Source organism: Elephantulus edwardii, unplaced genomic scaffold (assembly GCF_000299155.1).
Source record: "Elephantulus edwardii isolate Elephantulus edwardi_28Jun2011 unplaced genomic scaffold, EleEdw1.0 scaffold00002, whole genome shotgun sequence".
Lineage (NCBI taxonomy): Eukaryota > Metazoa > Chordata > Mammalia > Macroscelidea > Macroscelididae > Elephantulus > Elephantulus edwardii.
In genome coordinates, this window is record NW_006399752.1 from 44,141,574 (window position 1) to 44,162,719 (window position 21,146).

A 21,146-nucleotide genomic window follows, 5' to 3' on the forward strand; every position below is an offset into this window, starting at 1 on the left:
AGGTACCAGATCTAGAAGAAGGCTTCTCTCCCTCTGTCCCTGCATCCGGTACTAGCCTGCCTCCCAGGATTATGACAACAGGCAGAGAGGTTAGGATTTACAAAGTACTTTTTTTTTTCAAATTTTATGTAAAAAGAATTTATTTATATGTTAATTTGCATTTGACTTTTATAAAACATAAAAAATGCAACTGCAATTTCTATGTATGAAAATGAATAAACTATAGCTGCATTATCAACACATTAATGTTAAAAGTTGTTATGTATTATCAAGTTTATTTTTTTGTAATTTTCTTTTTAATTTTAATAATTTTAATGAACATATACAGAGATTTTGGATTTCCATTCATTCATTGCTGCACTACTCTCCCCGCCCGGCCCTCCTCCCCCCTCCCCCCAGTTCGCTCCTCTCTTTCAAAAGTAAAAGAAACACTCCTTCCCTGGTACACAATCCCCCTGCACCCCTCCCACTGCCCCAAGTACATTCCACTATGCAACCTTAATTGTGGACTCTTGAGATAACCATAATACCCTATCATACATCACTTTTAAATTATTCTCTCCCTCATCTGTTTCAGTGCAGTATACACAATTTATCCAGTTTTTCTCAGTCTTGCCCCAACCCTGATATCAGTCCTATTTTACAGCAGTGGTATCATGCAGTATTTGTTCTTTTTGTGACTGAGATATTTCACTCATCATAATGTCCTCCAGGCTCACCCATTTTGAATAATATTACATGAGTTCCTTGTTTTTTCAATGCAGAATAGTGTTCCATTGTGTGAATGAATATACCAGAGCTTCTCTATCCATTCGTTTGTTGAGGGGCACTTAGATTGTTTCCAACTCCTTGCTATTGTGAACAAAGCCATGATAAACATGGGTGTGCATACATCTGCTTGGATGTCAGTTATGGTCTCTTTGGGGTATATTCCCAGTAGTGGAATTGTTGGGTCAAATGGTATTTGCAACTTTTTGAGAAAGTGCCATACCGCCTTCCACAGTGGTTATACCATACAAAGTACATTTTTATGGAGAAGAACTTGATCCATGGTAGCTGGGCTGCCCTTTCTTGTGTGTGTGGAAGGGACTCTGTATTCATTGACTCTTTCTTACCTATATTCCTATATAATCAATACCTACTATAGACCAAGCCTTGTGCCATGGTCCAGTCTATGAGTTGTTGTTGGGTTGGGTGCCAATGAGTCAGTTTTAACTCTCAGGGCCTTGTGTATAACAGACAGAACCCTGCCCAGTCCCATGCTGCCTGATAGAACCCTGGTCCCAGTCCTGTACCACCTGACAGAACCATACCATGGTCCTGTGCCAGCTGACAGATATTGCCCGGTCCTGAACCACCTGTCAGAGCCCTGCCTCGTCCTGAACCACCTGTCAGAGATCTGCCCGGTCCTGTATCATCTGACAGAGCCCTGCCCAATCCTATGCTTTCCTCACACTCACTGCTATGGGTGAGCCGACTGTTGGAACCACTGTGTCAGTCCTCGGCCACCATCTACCAGTTACTTAAATTTGAAATTTATTCAAAATAGTTAGAAATTAATTAAGAGTCTGCAGAAGCAGGCAGGGCGGTGGCCTGGTCACCACAGCGGACACGGCTCACGTCCCATCCTGAGACTGAGCCCGGCAGAGAAACCCAATGTGCGTATTGAGTGTTAAAGGCTCACACCTGCACCCTTCCAGGATCCTGTCCAGCGCAGGGACACAAAACCAACAGCAAAGGGTGTGCAATAGAAGAAGAAGTGTCTCTCACACCAGATAAACCTGAGGTTGAGAGCCCAGGGGGAGAGACGGCTGTAAGGCTGTGGTCTGTGGACCAGGCTCCGCGCCCCTCCTCCTGTGACTGGCATGGACTCGCTGCCTACCCTCTGCAACAGTAAGCAGCAGAAGAGCAGTTACACACTTCATGCACTAAGGAATCTTGGTGACACAAGGGTTAAACACCCATCTGCTATCTCAAAGGTTGCTGGTTTGAACCTACTAGTTGGCTCCATGGGAGAAAACTTGGCAAAGTATTGTAAAACTGTCACAAAAGGACAAATACTGCATAGGGCCACTGCTGTAGAATGGGACTGACATCAGGGTTGGGGTAAGACTGAGCAAAACTGGATAAATCATGTATACTGCATTGAAACAGATGAGGGAGAGAACAGTTTAAAAGTGATATATGATTGGGTATTATGGTTATGACAAGAGTCCAGAATGAAGGTTGCATAGTTGAGTGTACGTGAGGTGAGGGCAGGGGGGATTGTATACCAATGAAGGAATTTTACTTTTCAAAGAGAAGAGCAAACTGGGGGTGGGGACAGGGAGAAAAATGCAACAGTGAATAAATGGAAATCCAAAATCTCTGTAAATGTTCATTAAAATTAATAAAATAAAAATTAAAAAACCGACAAAAAAACCCTGTCAGTCTCGGGGACCCTGCAGGGCAGTTTTATTGTTATGTGGGGTCATTCTGAGTTTGAATCGGCTCACAACCTCTCATTTCTTGTAATCTTGGTGACACATCTCAGCTTTGATCACTAACCACCAACGTCAGTGGTTTGAGTTTCCCTAGAAGTACCTCGGAAGAGACTCCTGGTGACCCACTTCCCATGAGCCAGCTACTGAAAACCCTTCAGACCATTTTTACTCCAACACCCGGGGTCCTACTTCCCATTCTCCTCTCCTAATTGTTGAGAGGACTGGACAGGAGAGGCACTTGGTACAGACCCCACCCACTCACTGCTCAGCAGACATTCGTTGTCATCAGTTGTGGTTACGATTATTATTGACAGAAATGTTCTGATCATCTCATTTAAGAACTCATTGACAATGAAATGGAACCAATTCATAGCTGGCCCTCCCGAGGCTGCAACCTGCATGGCAGGGGGTGGTCCTTTCCCCCACGAAACCACTGATGCCCTGGAGTTGCAGTGCCAAGCCCAAAGCTACGGCTCTCTGGTGGTTCAAATCTACCAGCTCATCAGGTGAAGACAGACAATCTCCTGTGTGACTTATAGCCTCTTGGAAACTCAGTGGAGGGTGAGCTCTGAGTCAGTGAGGGAGAAAGAATTTAGGAAGAAGGTGGAACTGTGCAATGCCCTTCTCCCAAGGTTAAGTGCTTTAGAAGCTTAACCCTGGAAGTCATGCCTGCAAACATTTAAAGCACACATACGCACTCGTGTTCCTGTCCCTACCCTTTGCTGTACTAGAATTCTAAGGCATCACATCTGTCTGCAAAAAGAAGACCAGCAACCAGGTCTCAGAAGATAATCTGGAGATGGTGTCTGGTGCTGGAAAAGGAAATGGGTCAGATGGGAACTGAATTCCCTCTTGATCTGCATCTGAGGCGATAGGAAGGCAGCCTAGAAGAAGTAGTCCTCGTGAGATCAATATGCCCTCAGGTTCCTGGAGGGGCCTGCCGTCCGGGGAGGACTCAGTTACATTCTTGTAGGAAGAGGATTGATTTTTCTGATCAGAAGGGCACACTGAGCCCATGGGGGGCAGTGAGTGGCTCATGTGAAGCCTGTTCCCAGAAGTCAACCCATCTTCTCCAAAAAGAGTACGCTTTTCTCTCTCCATGGTGGGGTCAGTGTTACTTTTTCTTTACTTAGTGTTAAGAACTAATAATTCTACCCACCCAGCATCATTTTACTCATTATTATAAGCAAGATTTTACTTGCTTATGATAATGTTCAGAAATTTCCACATTATTGTGGATCACTGTTTGTTTTGTTTTGTTTTATTTGTGGGAAACAGGAACAAATATATTCAGCCAGGTAACTGTCTTCCAAATTTCTTAGAATTTCTCCCCAATAGAAGAAATAAAAATAGAATTGTCATATGCCATCGAGTCGCTTATGACTCATAGTGACCCTTTGTACAATAGCTCTGAAACTTGCTCGATCCTGTGTTGACCTTAGTGTCTCTGACACACCTACTCTCATTACCCCAGTCACTGAATCAATCAGTCTCATCCACAGGCTTCCCCTCGTGTGCTGTCCCTCTCCCATTTCAAGTATGATGTCCCTCACAAAGAACTGGTCCCTCCTTGAAATAACGCCCAATGTATGTCAGACAGAGCCTCAGAATTCTTGCTTCCAAGGAGCAGCCTGGTTTCACCCTCTCTAGGATGAACTCTTTGTTCCTCTGGCAGTCCATTGTATATTCAATACTCTTCTCCAGCACCACAGCTTAAAGGCATCCATTGTCTTTCTAGCATCCCTAGTCATTGTCCAGCTTTCTGGCACAGAGCAAGTAATTGCAAAGACTGGGTCCTGGATCAGGTGCAACTTAGTCTCCAAAGTGACATCATTGCTCTTCAGTACACTGAAGTGGTCTCTGACAGCAGACTTTCCTAGTACAATTCATCTTTTGATTTCCTGGCTGTTGGTACCAAGAGTATTGATTGTGGAGCCAAGCAAACTAAAGCTGTTAACAATCTCAATCTCTTCACCATCTATCATGATGTTGCCAATTGGCCCAATGGTGAGAATCTTTGCATTCCTGATGTTGAGCTTTAATCCATATTGGAGGCTGCAGTCCTCGACCTTTTGTAGCAAGAGCTTCAGGTCCTCCTCAGTTTCAGCAAGCAAGGTTGTCGCATCTGCATAATGCAGGTCGTTGATGAGTCTTCTTTCAATCCCAAAGCCACAATCCTCCTCATAGGGCCAACCTTTACGGATGATCTGTTCTGCATATAAATTGAAAAGATCTGGAGATAGGACACATCCCTGCTGTACACCCTTTCCAATTCTGAACCAGGCAGTGTTTCCTTGTTCTGTTCTGACAGCCGCCTCCTGGTTCAAATATAGGTTTCGCATAAGCACAATAAAATATTCTGGGATTCCCATTCTTCTCAGAGTTAGCCAGTCTATTGTGATTTATACAGTCAAATACCTTTGCATAGTCAATTAAACAAAGATAGACATTCTTCTGGTACTCCCTGCTTTCAGCCAAGATCCATCTAACATTAGCTATAATATCCTTAGTACCACAGCCTCTTCTAAATCCAGCCTGCACATCTGGCAGTTCTCTGTTGATTTGCTGTTTCTATCCTTTTTGGATAATCTTCAGCAGAATCTTGCTCGCACGTGATATCAATGATACTGTTTGATAATTTCTGCACTCTGTCAGGTCACCTTTCTTTGGAATGGGAACAAAACCAGAAAATAGAAGAGAAGTGGGGGGAACCCAAAAACCAAACCCCATTACCATAAAACGGGTTCCAATTCATGACAGCGCCTTATCAGTTTTCTGAGGCTGTAAATCCTTATGGGAGGTGCCCCGTGGAGGAGTCACTAATGAAAACTGCCAAACTTTAGACTAACAGTCCCGTGTGTCACATAAAGTGACATCATGCTAGAAAAACAGAGGGTCAGCAAAGGAGAGACTGACAGGGTGGCTGTCACAGCGGGCTTCAGCCTGGTGGGGACTGCGGGGAAGGGCAGGAACAGGCAAGGCTCTGACCTGTTGTACACGGGACGCTGTGAGTCAGAGCTGAGTCAGCACCGTCATGTCCATGGGCTCCCTCTTCACTGGAAACACAGCTTTGTCTGCATGCTAACACTCTGGGGAAACAGAAACCTTTCTAATATGCATCCCAGATATTCAATTTGGTAGTTTTAAATAGCATATCAGTTCCTTAATAAAGCACTCTCCTGGTGACTCGGGTCCTCATTCTGAATACCAGATTCAGCCGTGACTTTTCAGGTAATGTGTCTGTGTTGGCTAATAGAGCAGGGGGTATCCACATGCACTCTTAGCAGCGGGCTGTAAAATCAATTTATGGACTTGATCAGCATTCTTTAGAGAGTGGGTAAGGATAGAAAAATTTCAGTATAACCAAAGTAACTGGTTTTTTGAAACTTCTGTTTGAGGACTAAGTGTGTGTATGTACTGGTTTGCAATGAAAAGGGTATTAGTTTTTTTGGTCCAAAAAAATGTTTGCACTACAATTTTGTAAAGGTAACCAAAACACATCTCCATATATAATTTTAAAATGTTTTTTAAAAATGTTTGCCCATAACACAAAGAAATATACACACACATCCAAGCTCGAGTGAGGTCTCACAAAGCCGTATTTACTGATAGACAGCATCATGATAGACGGAGAAAAGATTAAAACTGCCAACGACTTTATCATATTTAGATGCAAAATCAACACCCTTGGTATCAACTGTCAGGAGATCAGGAGACGTATTGCACTGGGAAAATCTGCAGTCAGGGACCTCTCTCCAAATTATTGAGGAGCAATGATGTTAGAGGACTGACGTGTGCCTGATTTAGGCCGTGATCTTTTTAATCACTTGCTGTGCTGCTGATGGCTGGACAATGAATAAGGATGATGGAAGAGTCGATGCCTTTGACTTGTGAGGTTGGAGAGCAGCACAGTATATCCCACGGAATTCCAAAAGAACAGAAACAATCTCTTGGAGAAGGTACAGAGTGCTCTTTGGAGAGATGGTGGTGAAGCTTAGTTAATGTACTTGGGGCATGTTGCTAAGAGGCTGTTCCTTGGAGAGACACATCGTGCTTGGAAAGGCAGAAGGGCAGTGAAAGAGAGAAGACCCTCAACCCAGTGGATTGACACAGTGACTGCAGCAATGGGCTCACACATGTGAAAGAATGTGAGGAAGCCACAGGACACATGGGGTGCAGATCTGCTGTTCACAGGGTCGCTATGAGTCACACACTCAGTGACATCTAACAACAACATACAGACCATGGCATTTTCTTTTCAATTATAGTCTATTCATTAATCAGAATTGCTGGTGACATCCCACTGAAATGATCTCACCACCTTCGAACGGGTTATGAAGGAGCTCTGGTGGCAGCATGTCTTAAATGGTGGTCTGCTAACCAAAAGTTTGGCAGTTCCAATCCACCAGCTACCTTAAGACAGAAAGGTGAGCGGTCTTCTCTGTAGATTTATAGCCTCAGCAACTCACGGGAGGACCACCATTAGTCAGTGAAGGCAAGGTGACTTGTTGTCTGTGGTCTTCTGGTGACTGGTTGTCTGTGATCTTCTGGCCTACAGTTTGAGAAACCTCTCATTTTTTAAAAACAATAATTCTCCACATATGTACACCTGTGTTCATATAGGAGTGATGATATGTTCATAGCAGTGTTATTCACAATAGAAAGAAAGTGGACACAGCCTAAATGTCCATCCACAAATGAATGGATTGAGGAATTGTGCTACATTTACATGATGGAATACTATGCAGCACTAAGGAACAATGATTTCATCAAATCCTATATAACATGTAACAGTCTAGACAGCATTATGCTGAGTGAACTAACTCAGTCTATAAGGATAAATACTGTATAAATAAGTCCATTATTGTGGAAGTAGGAGGATAACAGAGCAGGATGTATTATATCAATGTTCAAAAGGGGATATAATATATATGAATGATTACAAGCAAACCAATAAGAAAGGTATATAAACAATTGAATAAAAAAATCAACATGGCTTGTAAACTCTGTCTCAAATAAAAATTATTTTTAAAAGTAAACAAAAAAATTTCCAGTCATTTCCCTCTAGCAGGAAGAACCACTATCTCTCCCTTTGAAGGAACCTGCTACTTCCAGAGGCCCTTTGTCAAGTCCCCAGCACACTGGGAGGCCCCCGAACCTCGTGGTCACTTGGCTGCCTCAGAAATCCTTTTATTCCTGTGGCCACGGCGTGATTCTCTCTGGAGGGTTAATGCAAGCAGAAACTCGGCCGGCAAAGATGATCATGTGGGGGCTTTTCCTTTTTCCCAATTAACCTGCGTTGGCATGTACATACCTAGGTGACCTGGGGTCCCCATCTTTGCACAGGAAGGCCTGGGCCGCCTCTGCTGATCCACCTTGGTACGTTAATAATGGGACCTGGGTCTTCAGAATACCTTGACGACAAGACAAAGTGGAGTCATCAGCACTGAGTGCTGCCCTTTGGGAGTTTAAGCTGATGTAGGAAGCACCTTTAGAAAGCACATAACCCCCACCCAGCCAAGTCACCTGCAGAGTGAGACCAGGTGAGCCAGCAGCACAGACAGAGGACAATCACATTACTCTTGCTCCCAAGTAAACCTCATAGCTGTAAGCTGGGGACGGCGAATCAGGGCTAATGTTACTGATATTCTGAGCCAGCAAATACTATCTCCATTGCACAGAGGAAGACATCTGAGGCCCAGAGCTGCTGAACAACTTGAAGAGAAACCACATATGCTTATGTTCTTGTTGTAAAGAGCTGTCGAGTCTTAGACGACTCATAGTGACCCAATGAACGAAAGACCTGGACACTTGTATTAACTTTCATCGTTTCTTCAGGTTCATAGGGTTTCCAGAGGCAAGCCATTTCAGAAGAGGATGCCACTCCTGCTTCCAAGCTTATTTAATTGGGGGGCTCCACCAAACACTGTCCACCATGGGTAACCATTATTGCATTTGACACATCAGTGCTACAGCATTTAGCATCACAGCAACCACGAGTTACCTCTGTACAGCAAGCAAATGGACAGACCAGTGCTATACCACTTACAAGAATGTTTGACCAAAAACAATTAATACCAGACCTGAGAGCTGCAGATTAAAATCACCCACCTTTGACTTGGTAGCATCACTTTCTATCTACCAGGCCCACAGAGCTCTCTCTTTGTTGTTGTTGTAGCATTACTATTATTCTTGTTACAAGTGAGTGCTGGGAGCACAGTGGGTAAGGACTTGTGCTGCCGACCCAAAGGCATGTGGTTTGAATCTACCCACTGCTCTGAGGGAGAAAGATGAACAGTCTCCTCTCGTGTAATTTACAGTCTCTGAAAACCCACTGCTGGAACGGCTGTGAGTCGGTTCTGATTCAATGGCACACAACAGCAACAACTCTCATTTACAACCCCACGTTCTCACTTGTGGCTCCTGCTGACCAAGTTCAGGAATTATTCAGGGAAAGTCCCAGAGTTGTGGACCATCTGGTCAGCTATTTATCTGAAGGGTATTCACGAACGGAATTGGACTTTAATAATAACACTAAAAAAAACCCCAACCAACCAACCAACGAACCAAACAAACAAACAAACATACTACTATAAAATGTGCAAGAAGTTAAAAAAAATTGCAGAAAAAAAAGGGAAATGATTTTGGTTCTCTCTCACTGGGCCTCCTCACAGTGGGGGGACATGACCTCACTGACTCCAGCAAAGTCTTCTCTGTGTGCACCTAAAGGAGGAGGCAGAGCCCAGGACGGGAGGTCTCAGTCCGACACTTTTGGTCCCTGGGTCTGCAGAAGCCCAGACAGACCTGAGGCCCCAGAGGGGTGCTGTGGGGAAGCTTTGGGGGCACTTTAGCCACCCTCATAATCTCCATCATCAGCTCCTCACAAAAGCCACCCCAAGTAAACCCACCTTTTAGATTCAAATCATGAACTTTTGCTATATGTGCAACTTTCAGAACAGCTGCTCCCCACCCGGCCTCCCTCTTCATTCTCTCAAACACAAAAGGTTGTTGAGTCACTGGGTTTCCGAGGCTGTAAATTGTAACAGGAGGACACTGACCATCTTTCTCCTGTAGAACCACTGGTGGACTCGAACCCCCAACGTTTGAGGTCTCTTGGTTAGTAGAGCATCTCTCTACAGACTACGCCACTGGGGCCTAGGGAATCCTTATGGCGAACTCCACCCTGCCACATGGTGTCACTGGGAGCTGGGGTTGACTCAATGGCGCTCAACAACATGCCAGACCACAGTGTGGGGATGACCCAGTTCTGAGGGAGAGTCCAGTGGGGTGGGGGTCCTCTAAGCCCAACTCTCACCCGAGCAGGGAGGACCGAGGTCTTTTTGGGAAAGTGGATGGAAAAAACCTTCACCAAACCAGCTGTTAGGCCTGGCAAGGTGGCAACCCTTTCAGATGACTTTCTTCACTCCATGGTGACCCAGCATTTTGGACTGCCTCCTGCCTCTGAGGCTGGTCCCTTGCCAAAGTCCCACTTCTCTTCTCCTTCTTCTGTGGAGGGTCCCAGGGTGACCCTCTGCTGTTTCCACTTCCTCGCTCAGTGATCTCATCCAGTCTTGGGACATGCCATCAATATGCCAAGAGCCTCTGATTAATCCTTCCGCCCAGACAACCCTCCTGAACTCAGCCCATCTGTCTGGTGTCTTTGACACCTAGTGACTTCTCTACGTGGGCACCTAACAGGCGCCCTGCACTCCCAGGCTCAAGCCTGCGTTCCTGGCTCACCCACAAACTTCCTAAATCTCAGTTTTTGGCAAGCTATCCTTTTGATCAAAACTAAATCTTTTGCCAAAGAGTAAATTCCAACTCACAGCGATCCTTGTTAATGGAGAATAGACGGCTCCATAGGTGGCCTTCTTGACTGTAATATTTACAAGAGCACATCACCAGGCCTTTCTGTTATGTACCACTGTGTGGATTAGAACCTCTCACCTTCAGGTTAGCAACTGCATGAAAACCATTCGTAGCACTCGTGGGTGTGGGCCAAACACCTTAATATAATCATGATTCTGCTACCTCTCGGCCAATCCATCGGGAGACCATGTTGGCTCTCCCTTAACGTTCCATGCAGACAGAAGGGAGCTATGTCCCCCACCCTTTCCCTGGACCTTTCATTGTCTGAGAGTGGGCCCTCAGAAAGGAAAGCCCAGAAACTCAGGGGGGTGGTGGAGTGGGCCCTCAGAAACTAAAGCCCAAGCCAGGAACTTGGGGTGGCATTGTTTTTCGCCAGCTCTGACTTATCGAGATGCTTTGTACAAGAGAACAAAACCCTGGCCAGGCCGGCCCACCCTCGGTCTCCGCAGTCGTGCTGCAGCGTCGACCCATCTTGCTGAGGGTCTCTTTCCCACCCACCCGCCACTTTGGCAAGCTCGATGTCCTTCCCCAGGGACAACACGCCAGATGCGTGTGAGAAAAAGTCTCACTGCCTCCCTCACTTCTAAGAAACAACCTGGCTGCGATTGTTCTAAGACACATTTGTTTTACCATCGTCTCAAAACCAAAACCAAAACCCAAAAGCAAACCTTCAGCATCACTGAGTCAGCGCTGACTGACGGCTGGCTCTCCTGTGGGTTTTTAGAGACTGTAACTCGCACAAGAGGTGACTGTCTATCCTCCTCCTGTGGAACGGCTGGTGGAGCCAAGCTGCAGGAGAGGTACCGCCTTTGATTAGCTGCAATTCCCTCCAGGCTAGGCCAGCAGATCGCCCCAGCCCCAGTTCCCTCCTTTTATAGGTGAGGTTAATGACTCAGCCCATTGGAAACTGACTCAGCCCAAATAGCTGTTTGTACAGTTTCTTGTTTACCGTTGAGGTTGAGTTGGAACCAACCCATAGCTGGCCCTCCCTCGGGTTTTCAGAGGCAGTTAATTGCACAGGAGGAGATTCCTTCTCCCGCGAAGCAGCTGGTGGCCTTGAACCATGTGCCTTTGGGACTGCAGCACAACTTGCTTGCCACTAGGCCACCAGAGCTCCTGAGTAATGGCACAGCTTTTTGTAGTTTCTAACACAACAGGTGTGAAAGGGTATATATGCTCCACTGTGACTGAAGTCCTTTTAGAACATGAAGGGGGCGGAGGGGGGAGTCTCTCTGAAAAGCCAAGAGGAACCTGGAGAGAAGGGGAGTGGGAAGCCTTGCAGATACCACTGGAGTGACACTTCCTGCAGTTCTGCTGTGCAGGTGGGACCTGGGATCGAAGTCCACCTCCCCTTGCCGTCTGGTTAAGCAGCCAGCTCTCAGAGCCTCAGTTTTTTCATTTATAAAATGGGGATAAACTAAACAACTCACAGCCGTCTAGTTTCCTCCAGTTTGTGGGAAAATTCCACCGGGTCTCCTCGGCTATGAATTATAATGAGACTAGACTTCTCATCTCTTTCCTGCAGAGATTCGAACTGCTGGGGAAGCAACTAGCTATCGACCCTCTCAGAAGCCACAGGGCTGTCCCTGGGCACCCAACACTGATCCCTCCATGTTGGTCCACCGAGATTCGGCAAGGGGAGCAGGCAGACTTCCTCACCTTGCTCAACAGCCTCGTTGACAAGCTTCTTGTGCAAGCTCAGGGCTCTCTGGTCCACCACCATGGCGACGTTCTTCCCCAACGCCCGCAAGAAGGCAGCTAGTGCGATGGCTCCCGGGGGCCCATCTGTCTCCTCCGGAGGCTCGTGGGTTAAATGCGTGGGGAAGCCGGTGGTGATGAGGACTGAGCAGGCGTGGGACAGTGACAGGGAGGCCTGCAGAAGCTGGTCTTGGCAGAACAAATGGCCGATGCCTCGGTTGCCTGAAGTGACAGAGAAAGCAAATGATAAAATATTTATGTTGCAAGTTTAACATTGTGCCAAGTAATTTTTCTTGCCTCGAGATGTGCTTCTCTAAAGTGCTGAAGAGCAATGATGTCAGTCTGGAGACTAAGGTGTGCCTGATACAGGCCATGGTCTTTGCAATCACTTGCTATGCACTGGAGAGCTGGACAATGACTAGGGAGGATAGAAGGAGAATTAATGCCTTTGAGCTGTGGTGCTAAAGAAGAGTATTGATTATACCATGGACTGCTAAGAAAATGAACAGGTTTGTCCTGGAGAGAGTGAAGCCAGGCTGCTCCTTGGAGGCAAGCATTCTGAAGCTTTGTCTGACATACTTTCGGTATTTTGCAAGGTGGGATCTGTCCTTGGAGAGGGACATCATGCTTGGGAGGGTAAAGGGACAACGCAGGAGAGGAAGACCCTCGATGAGATGGATTGATTCAGTGACTGGGGTAATGGGGGTAGGTGTGTCAGAGACAGCGCGATTGCACAGGATAGAGCAGGGTTTGGGGCTGTTGTACATAAAGTCGCTATGAGTCGCAGGTGACTTGACAGCACATAACAACAACAATAACAACAAGGATGTGTCCGAGAATGCTAACTATTCTGAAGAACAGATTTTTTTCCCCTTTGTCTTGAGCAAGGGAAGGTACAGTGGGCAAGAGCTAAGAGTCAACTGAAAGGTTGGTGGTTCACACGCATTCAGCAGCTCCAAGGACACACAGACCTGGTAATCTGCTCCATATTCATGGGAAGCTTTCTACCAACTGATACTGAGTGATTCCAACCCGCAGTGACCTTCCGTTAGTTTTCCAAGGCCCTACATCTTTACAGGATGAGACTTCCTATCCTTCTCCTTTGGAGTGGCTCATGGATTCAAACTGCTGACCTTTGGTTAGTTAGCAGCCTGATACATCATGCACTACGCCACCAGGACACCTTCCATAAAGATGGCTGTTGTGCTGTTAAGTGTCACCAAGTAGAACATGACTCATAACAATCCTTGGAACGACAGATGTGGATCCAGTGCCGTCCTGGGCCATCCTCATCGTCTCTGACACACTCGAGCCCGGTGCTGCAGTCAGTGCGTCAGCGCATCTGGCTAAGGGTCTTCCTCTCCTTTGCCGACCCCCCACCTTTCCTATCATGATGTCTCTCTCCAAGGAACAGCCTCTCCTAACAACATGCCCCAGTATGTGAGACGAAGCTTTGCCATCTTTTCCTCCAAGGAGCACTGTAGCTGCACCTTCTCCGAGACCTAAGTGTTCACTCTGTTGACACAACCTTGCTTGCGAAAAGTGAGGAGGACTTGAAATGTTTACTGCAGAAAGATCAAAGACTACAGCTTTTAGTGGATTATATCTCAACAGAAAGCAAACAAAAATATTCATCACTGAGCTGGAAGGCAACACCATGATAGATGGAGAAAAGATTGACACTGTCAATGACTTCACTCTACTTGGCACCAGTAGACAATATTGTGTTAGGAAAGTGTGCTGTCAGGGACCTTTCCCAAGTATGGAGGAACAACGATGTCATTTTGCAGACTAAGGTGCCTGATTCAAGCCATGGTCTTTCCCCCCCCCCCTTTTTTATTATGCTGAGTGAAATATCTCAGTCACAAAAGGACAGATACTGCATAGTGCCACTGTTGTAGTACAGGACTGACATAGGGTTGGGGTGAGACTGAGAAAGACTGCATAAATTATGTATACTACATTTAAACAGATGAGGGAGAGAACTGTTTAAAAGTGATATATGATTCAGTATTATGGTCATGACAGGAGTACAGAATGAAGGTTGCATAGTAGAGTGTACTTGGGGGATGGGGGGTGGGGGATTATATACCAATGAAAGAACTTTTCTTTTACTTTCCAAAGAGAAGAGTGAACTGGGGTTGGGGGAGGTGAGAGGGGAGAAAAGTGCAACAATGAATAAATAGAAATCCAAAGTCTCTGCAAACATTCATTAAAATTAATTAAAAAAAGCCATAGTCTTCTCAATCCCTTACTATGCATCTGAAAGCTGGGCAATGAATAAGGATGAGAGAAGAAAAATCAATGCCTTTGAATGGTGGTGTGGGAGAAGGGTGCTGAATATCCCATGGACTGCCACGTGAACAAACATAAAGAACCATAAAAAGTACAGCCTAGGAAGTGTGATGAGGTGATTCTACTCTATTCCGTGACATCACTAAGTCAAAAAATTAATGGAATGGCACCTGACGACAGTTAAGGGCAGCTGGGGACTCGGCTGACCATTTGCCTTTACACTTCTAGGGCTTCAAGACTGGCTTATCTCTGTTCAGAAAAGGACCCTGTTCAAAAATTAGAAACAGAAATACCTTGTGACCCAGCAATCCCACTACCAACAATATACCCCAAAGACACCATAATTGCCACCCAAGCAGATATATGCTCACCTGTGTTTATTGCTGCTTTGTTCCCAATGGCAAGGAGTTGGAAACAACCCAAGTGCCCATCAACAAATGAATGGATAGAGAAGCTGTGGTATATTCACCCAATGGAATACCAAGTTGCATTGAAAAACAAGGAACTCATGCAATATTATTCAAAATGTGTGACCCTGAAGGACATTATGCTGAGTGAAGTATCTCAGTCACAAAAGGACAAATACCGCCTAGTGTCACTGTTGTAAAGTGGGACTGACATCGGAGTTGGAGTAAGACTGAGAAAAACTGGATAAACTATGTATACTGCATTGAAACAGATGAGGGAGAAAACTGTTTAGGAGGACTATATGATTAGGTATTATTGTCGTGACAAGAGTTCAGAATGAAAGCTGCATAGTGGTGTCAACTGGGGGGGCATTGTGTAACAATGAAAGAAATTTTTTTTTACTTATCAAAGAGAAAAGCTAACTAGGGGTGGGGTGGGTAGGAAGGAAGCGTGCAACAATGAACGAATGTAAATAAATACATATATAAATACATAATTTTTTAAAAGGACCCCAGTTCTATTCTGACACACGTGGGGTCTCCAGGAGGTAGAACAGACTTGATGGCAGCTGGTGGTTTAATGAACACAGGAAATGTACACAAGGAAGGATGATAGGACTGCCTGAGGGAAGTTCCTCCAAAACAGGACCCTAAGACAAGGACTTGGGGGCTGGTGTTTCAGTGAGAAGCCATCCTGAAGGTGTGTGGTTCAAATCCACCAGCTGCTCTGAGGGAGAAAGAGGAGCACCCTCCTCCCTTAAGACTTACAGCCTCCAAAAACCACCCAGAACAGCAGCAAAAGGATATGGTGCACTGGGGATGAAGCAGGTTAAATGTGGGGCTCCTGACCCAAAGGTGAACAGTTCAAACCCTCCCGCACCCTCACCCTGTTAAGCTTTACCGCCTCAGACACACGATTGTGGGGAAGGGAGGGTGTTTCTAGGAAGAGTGGATTCCTGAGCTGGAATTGACTCTGGGACAGTGACTTTAAAAGAATATCACAAAACGGTCCCAGTTTTATTAAAAAAAAAAATAGGTGTATATGTATATGCATCTTCAGATATAGACAATGGCAAAAACCAAACTGTGAATGCTGGCAAGCTGTGATGGCGTTCTGACCATTTTTATGGCTTCTTTGCTATTGTTTATTTCCCGATGCATGCTTTTACGAGGAGTAGGAAATACCATTGATAAAAAAGGGGGGAAATAGCATCATTAAAGGACTAGAAAACAGGATACAAACAATATAAATTCCAGAAAATGCAAATCAGATGATGGAGAAAGTGAAGCAGGAATGGGAGCATGGAAAGAAAGGGTGAGCTCACCGATCTGAGGGGAAGTGGGGTTCAGTCATGCCTGGGAGCACACCACAGACCTGTCCCACCAGAGGACGGGTGGCTCCCGCCCACTGTGGGTGAAGTCTCTGTGCTCCCAGACTGTGCTCCCAGGGGGCAGAGACAGGCTGCACGGGAAGGGGGTGGGTATTAGCTGAGAGAACCAGTCAGGCAGTCACTGGGGAACCCAAGTTGACTGGACACCGGCAGCATCCCTGGGAGATGTCCATCTATGTCTGCAAGGTCAGTCCCAGCTGGGCAGCAGAATCTCCTGAGACACACACCATGAGCTTTGTGACAGTTGGGTCACTCTGGAGAGAAAGTGCCCCACATGGAGCACCCGGAAGCTTACATTCCAGCCCAGGTGCTGGCTCGCCCCAGAGGTGTGGCTGCCCTCACCCCTTCACCTCTAGAACCTCTGGTTTCCTGCATGGAGAGTGAGGAGTGGTCCTGGTAGAGGGAGCCTGAGGAGATGGTCTTCCTCCTGCTGGTGGGAGTGGAGAGTGGAAGGTTTGTCTAGAGGGTGAACTTAGGTCTTAGGTTTGTTCATCCCACCGGAGCCCAGCCATTCCCTAGGAGTTCAGCCTGATGGCACAGTCAGGTAGGTGAGTACACCGAGTCACAAGGCTGTCTAAGTGAAAGACAATGTAAACACCAAATAACAGGACATTGATAAAAAGGTAAAAGGTTGTAGAATGGAATTCTAGAAAAAGATTGAAAAGGGAGCTGAAGAAGACTCCTGAATGACATGGAAAGATGTTCACAATAGAAAGTGATGAACTTTAAGTCTATGCAAAGGAATTTGACTGAGTGGGATCAAAACAAATTATGGCTGACATTGAGAAGAAAGGGAATCCTAGAACCCCTAATTATGCTCATGTGAAACCTATACCAAGGCTATCGTGCAAATAGAGTAAGGGAACACCACGTGGTTTAAAACTAAGAAAGGTGTGCATCAGGGTTGTATCCTGTCTCTATACCTGAAAGAACAATAGTTATAGAACAGGGTTAAGGTCTTTCGTTTATAGAGTCGATACTCAATGACGCTTAACAACAACAACAACAACATATAACGCCAGGCCCTTGCCTCTATTTTGGAGTTGGGTGAAACGGCTGGACTCTGTAAGATGGTGCTTTTATTTTGGTTGAGGCTCTGTGTGGATGGTGTGGTTGTTTTTATTTAAGCCTCTTGTTTAGAGTCAACAAGACCTCCTGGAGGGCCCTTATATTTAAAAGTTGAGCCCAAGGGATTAAATTTTAATCCCTTGTTCCTATCTTTTGGAGGAACATTCTTCTAAGTCATATAGCACTCTGGTCAGTTTGCTGCACTGAGGTAATCTGGGTTTGCTGTGACACTGAACCTTGTGCCATTAGGGTCTCAAATGCCATAATGGAACAACTCTGTCATATATGTGCTACCATAATAGCTACCCATCATGGGCAGTGTTTGGAGCTCCCAGATTGATTTAGGTTGGGAAGCAGGAGTGGCACCCACTTACTAAATCATATGCCTCCGGAAACTCTATGAACCTGGAGAAATGACGATAGTTACGTGCTCGACTTGATGGCAGTCAACAACAATTCCATTTATATTCTCAGCAAATTATTTGAAAAGCTGGATTCTATGAAGAAGAACGTGGCAACGGGATTGGGAAAAGTGATCAATAACCTTCAGTATGCAGATGACACAGTCTTGCTTATTCAAAGTGAGGAGGACTTGAAATGCTGCAAAGAGCGAAGAATGTAGCCTTCACTGTGTTCCATCTCAGCATCAAGAAAACAAAAATTCTCATCAGCAGACCAATAGGCAACATCATGATTGATGGAGAAAGGATTTAAACTGTCAATAACTTCATCTTACTTGGATCGAAAGTTGAGACACTTGGTAGTAGCAGTCAGGAGATCAGGGGACTTATTGCACTGGGAAGTGTGCAGTCAGGGACCTCTACAAATTAATGAGGAGCAAGGATGTCAGTTTGAGGACTAAGGTGTGCTTGATTCAGATCATGGTCTTTTTAATCACTTGCTATGCTGCTGAGAGCTGGACAGTGTGAAGGACAGGAGAAAAACTGATGCCTTTGAGTTGTGATGTTTGAGAAGAGTACTAAGTATCCCACGAATTGCCAAAAGAACAGATACTTGTTGGAGAAGGTGCAGCCAGAGGGATCCTTGGAGTCGAGGATGGTGAAGCTTGATTTCACACACTTTGGGCTTGTTCCTAGGAGAGGCTGTGACTTGGAGAAGGACCTCAGGCTTAGAAACATGGAGGGTTGGTGAAACAGAAGACCCTCAAAAAGGTGGAGTGACACAGTGACTGCTGCAATGAGCTCGGGTGTGTCAGGAAGAATGAGGATGGCCCAGGAGAAGGACAGGGTTCCGATTTGCTGTTCCTAAGGTCACTATGAGTCATTCTCGACTCAACAGCACCTAACAACAACAAAAGGATACCAGCTCTGCTGGCTTAGTAGTAAAGAATTGCACTGCCAGCTAAAAGGTATGTGGTTCAAAAACCATCAACTGCTCCATAGGAGAAAGATAGGCAATCTCCTCCCATGCCATTTATTGCCTCTGAAAATCTCCTGGAGGGTCAGCTATGGGTTAGTTCTTACTTGACAACACAACAACAACAATAAAAGGAGATGGGAGCTCTGGTGGCCCAATGGCAAGGAGCTGTGCTGCCAACGCAAAGGTGTGTGGTTCAAATCCACCAGCTGCTCTGAGGGAGAAAGAGGAGCGTCCTCCTCCCTTAAGACTTACAGCCTCTGAAAACCCCCCGGAACAGCAGCAAAAGGATATGGTGCACTGGGGATGAAGCAGGTTAAATGTGGGACTGCTGACCCAAAGGTGAACAGTTCAAACCCTCCCGCACCCTCACCCTGTTAAACTTTACCGCCTCAGACACACGATTGTGGGGAAGGGAGGGTGTTTCTAGGAAGAGTGGATTCCTGAGCTGGAATTGACTCTGGGACAGTGACTTTAAAAGAATATCACAAAATGACTCCACTCTTACTTTAAAAAAAATAGGTGTATATGTATATGTATCTTCAGATAGAAGAAAAAGACATTGGCAAAAATCAAACTGTGAATGCTGGCAAACTGTGATGGCGTTCTGACCATTTTTATGGCTTCTTTGCTATTGTATATTTCCTGATGCTTTTACGAGGAGTAGGAAATACCATTGATAAAAAAGGGGTCAATAACATCACTAAAAGGCTAAAAAACAGGACACAAACAATTTCACAGGGTGTCTTAAACACCAGAGCAAAGGACAGGGAGAATCTGTGAACTGCAAAGCAGGATACAGGTCCAGGCATTGTCAACGTTGCTTGTCCAGGCCTCATCTCAAGAAAGCCTGGGCTCTGCCACATTCTCCAGGCAGCTCCAGTGCAAGCCAGCGTCTTCCAGAATGATTGAGTGGCTTTTTTCTTACTCCTCTGAGTAATGTGGTCCGCTATCATTCATCTCACATCTGTGAGTAATGCAGTTCACTATCATTCGTCTTCCATCTGCGAGTAACGCGTCCGCTATCATTCATCTCACATCTATCTGCTTACTTAATATAGCCACAATCAGAGGCGGCCGTTGCTCTCGAGGATTAAAGATGTTCCCTGTTAGATGCTATTGACACATCTAGACAGTCATAAATCTATCTCTGTCTGAGGCTTCACGCTCTGAGCCTGGCCATCTGGTCCACAGGGCGGGCAGCGGTGATGTGGACGACATTTAGGGGCATTTCTGTTAAGCAGTGGGCGCCTGTGTCTGCCACACACTTCCTGCCTTCTTTTCTGTCTGGGCTAATGGGCAGTTAGCCACTCCTCCTCCCTGGGGGCCTTCAATTGGCTGAGAGGGAGCCAGGAAGGTAGAATTTAAGGAGATAACTCACCTTGTGAGGAGCCTGTATTCCCAGCCCTAAGCACTCACCTCTCTCTCCACATATATCCTGTCTGTGGTGGGCTGGGGGTTCCTCCCAAAACAGAGAGCCCAGGGGGCAGCGCAGAACTGCCCCTCAGTGCTTCCAAAGCTGTCAGTCTTCTCCATGGAGTGGTCAGCAGGTTTGAACAGCTGACCTGGTTGGAAGCACTACACTGCCTAGGCTCTCCTGCGCAGATAGTTCACAATGATGGGATAAAAAAAGAAAATAGAAAAAGGACTAAAAAGAAATCATATTCTCTGGAAGAGTGATTGAGCTAATGGGGATGAGTGAAGAGCTGTGTCTGGTGGTTTATCAGGAGAGGTGGTTACACTGGTAACTGACAGCAGCCTGTGTATTTGACCCCCAAAACCAAACACACTACCACTGAATAGAGTTCAACTCACAGCAACCCTCCCTCAGCTTTCTCAGGCTGTAAATCTTTATGGGAGGAGACCGTCATCTTCCCATTGAGAAGGTGGTGGATTTGAACTGCAAACCTTTCTGATCACCAGCTGGCAGAGTTCGAGACATGCTATGCCATCAGGGCAACAGAAGCAGGTACTTTAAAGGCTGGCTGTGTGTTAGGTTCTCAGCCCCAGCATAGCTGATGTGACCACCAGGCACGCAACCTGTCTCCTGTGGGGCCCTATCAGCTTGCGGCTCTCCTTAAACAGCAATGACACTGATGTCCCTGCTAATGGCTGTGTCTGAGCCTCAAGTCTGGCCTGGAGAGCTGACCTCCCCAAGCTAGTCTCACCCTTCTGCCCTCCATGACCCACCATGGACTCGGACACGGGCTGGAAGCAGGGGCCAGGCGAGCCTGCAGGGAGGTCACACAGTCAGAGTACACAAAGCTCAGAACATGGGCCCAGAGCCATTGTCGATGACAAGGGTACAACAGGCAAAGGGGCTGTGACCCAAAAGAGGTGGGGGCACTCTTCCAGCTGCCCACGGAAATGAGGGCACCATTCGGATGCTGGTGCCGACGTCCTCAGCAGTCACTGCTTCGGCGTCAGCAATTGCGGGTTAAAAACCAAGCAGGTGGGCTTGGCTGTTGTTGTTAGGTGTCATCAAGTCAAGTATGATTCATAATAACTCTAAGAACAGCCGACCTGAACCCTGTCTTATCCTGTGCCATCCTCATCAT

General features: G+C 46.1%; 1 protein-coding gene across 1 annotated transcript in view; it reads right to left on the minus strand.

The window, feature by feature from the left end:
* Positions 1 to 21,146, minus strand: part of LOC102847758 (chromosome unknown open reading frame, human C14orf159) — a 95,707-nt gene that overhangs the window by 46,838 nt on the left and 27,723 nt on the right. The window contains exons 7-8 of the mRNA XM_006879215.1: positions 12,012 to 12,272; positions 7,798 to 7,897 (exon numbers count right to left, since the gene is read on the minus strand). Coding sequence (XP_006879277.1) covers positions 7,798 to 7,897; positions 12,012 to 12,272 — 361 coding nt within the window. The remainder of the gene's footprint in view (positions 1 to 7,797; positions 7,898 to 12,011; positions 12,273 to 21,146) is intronic.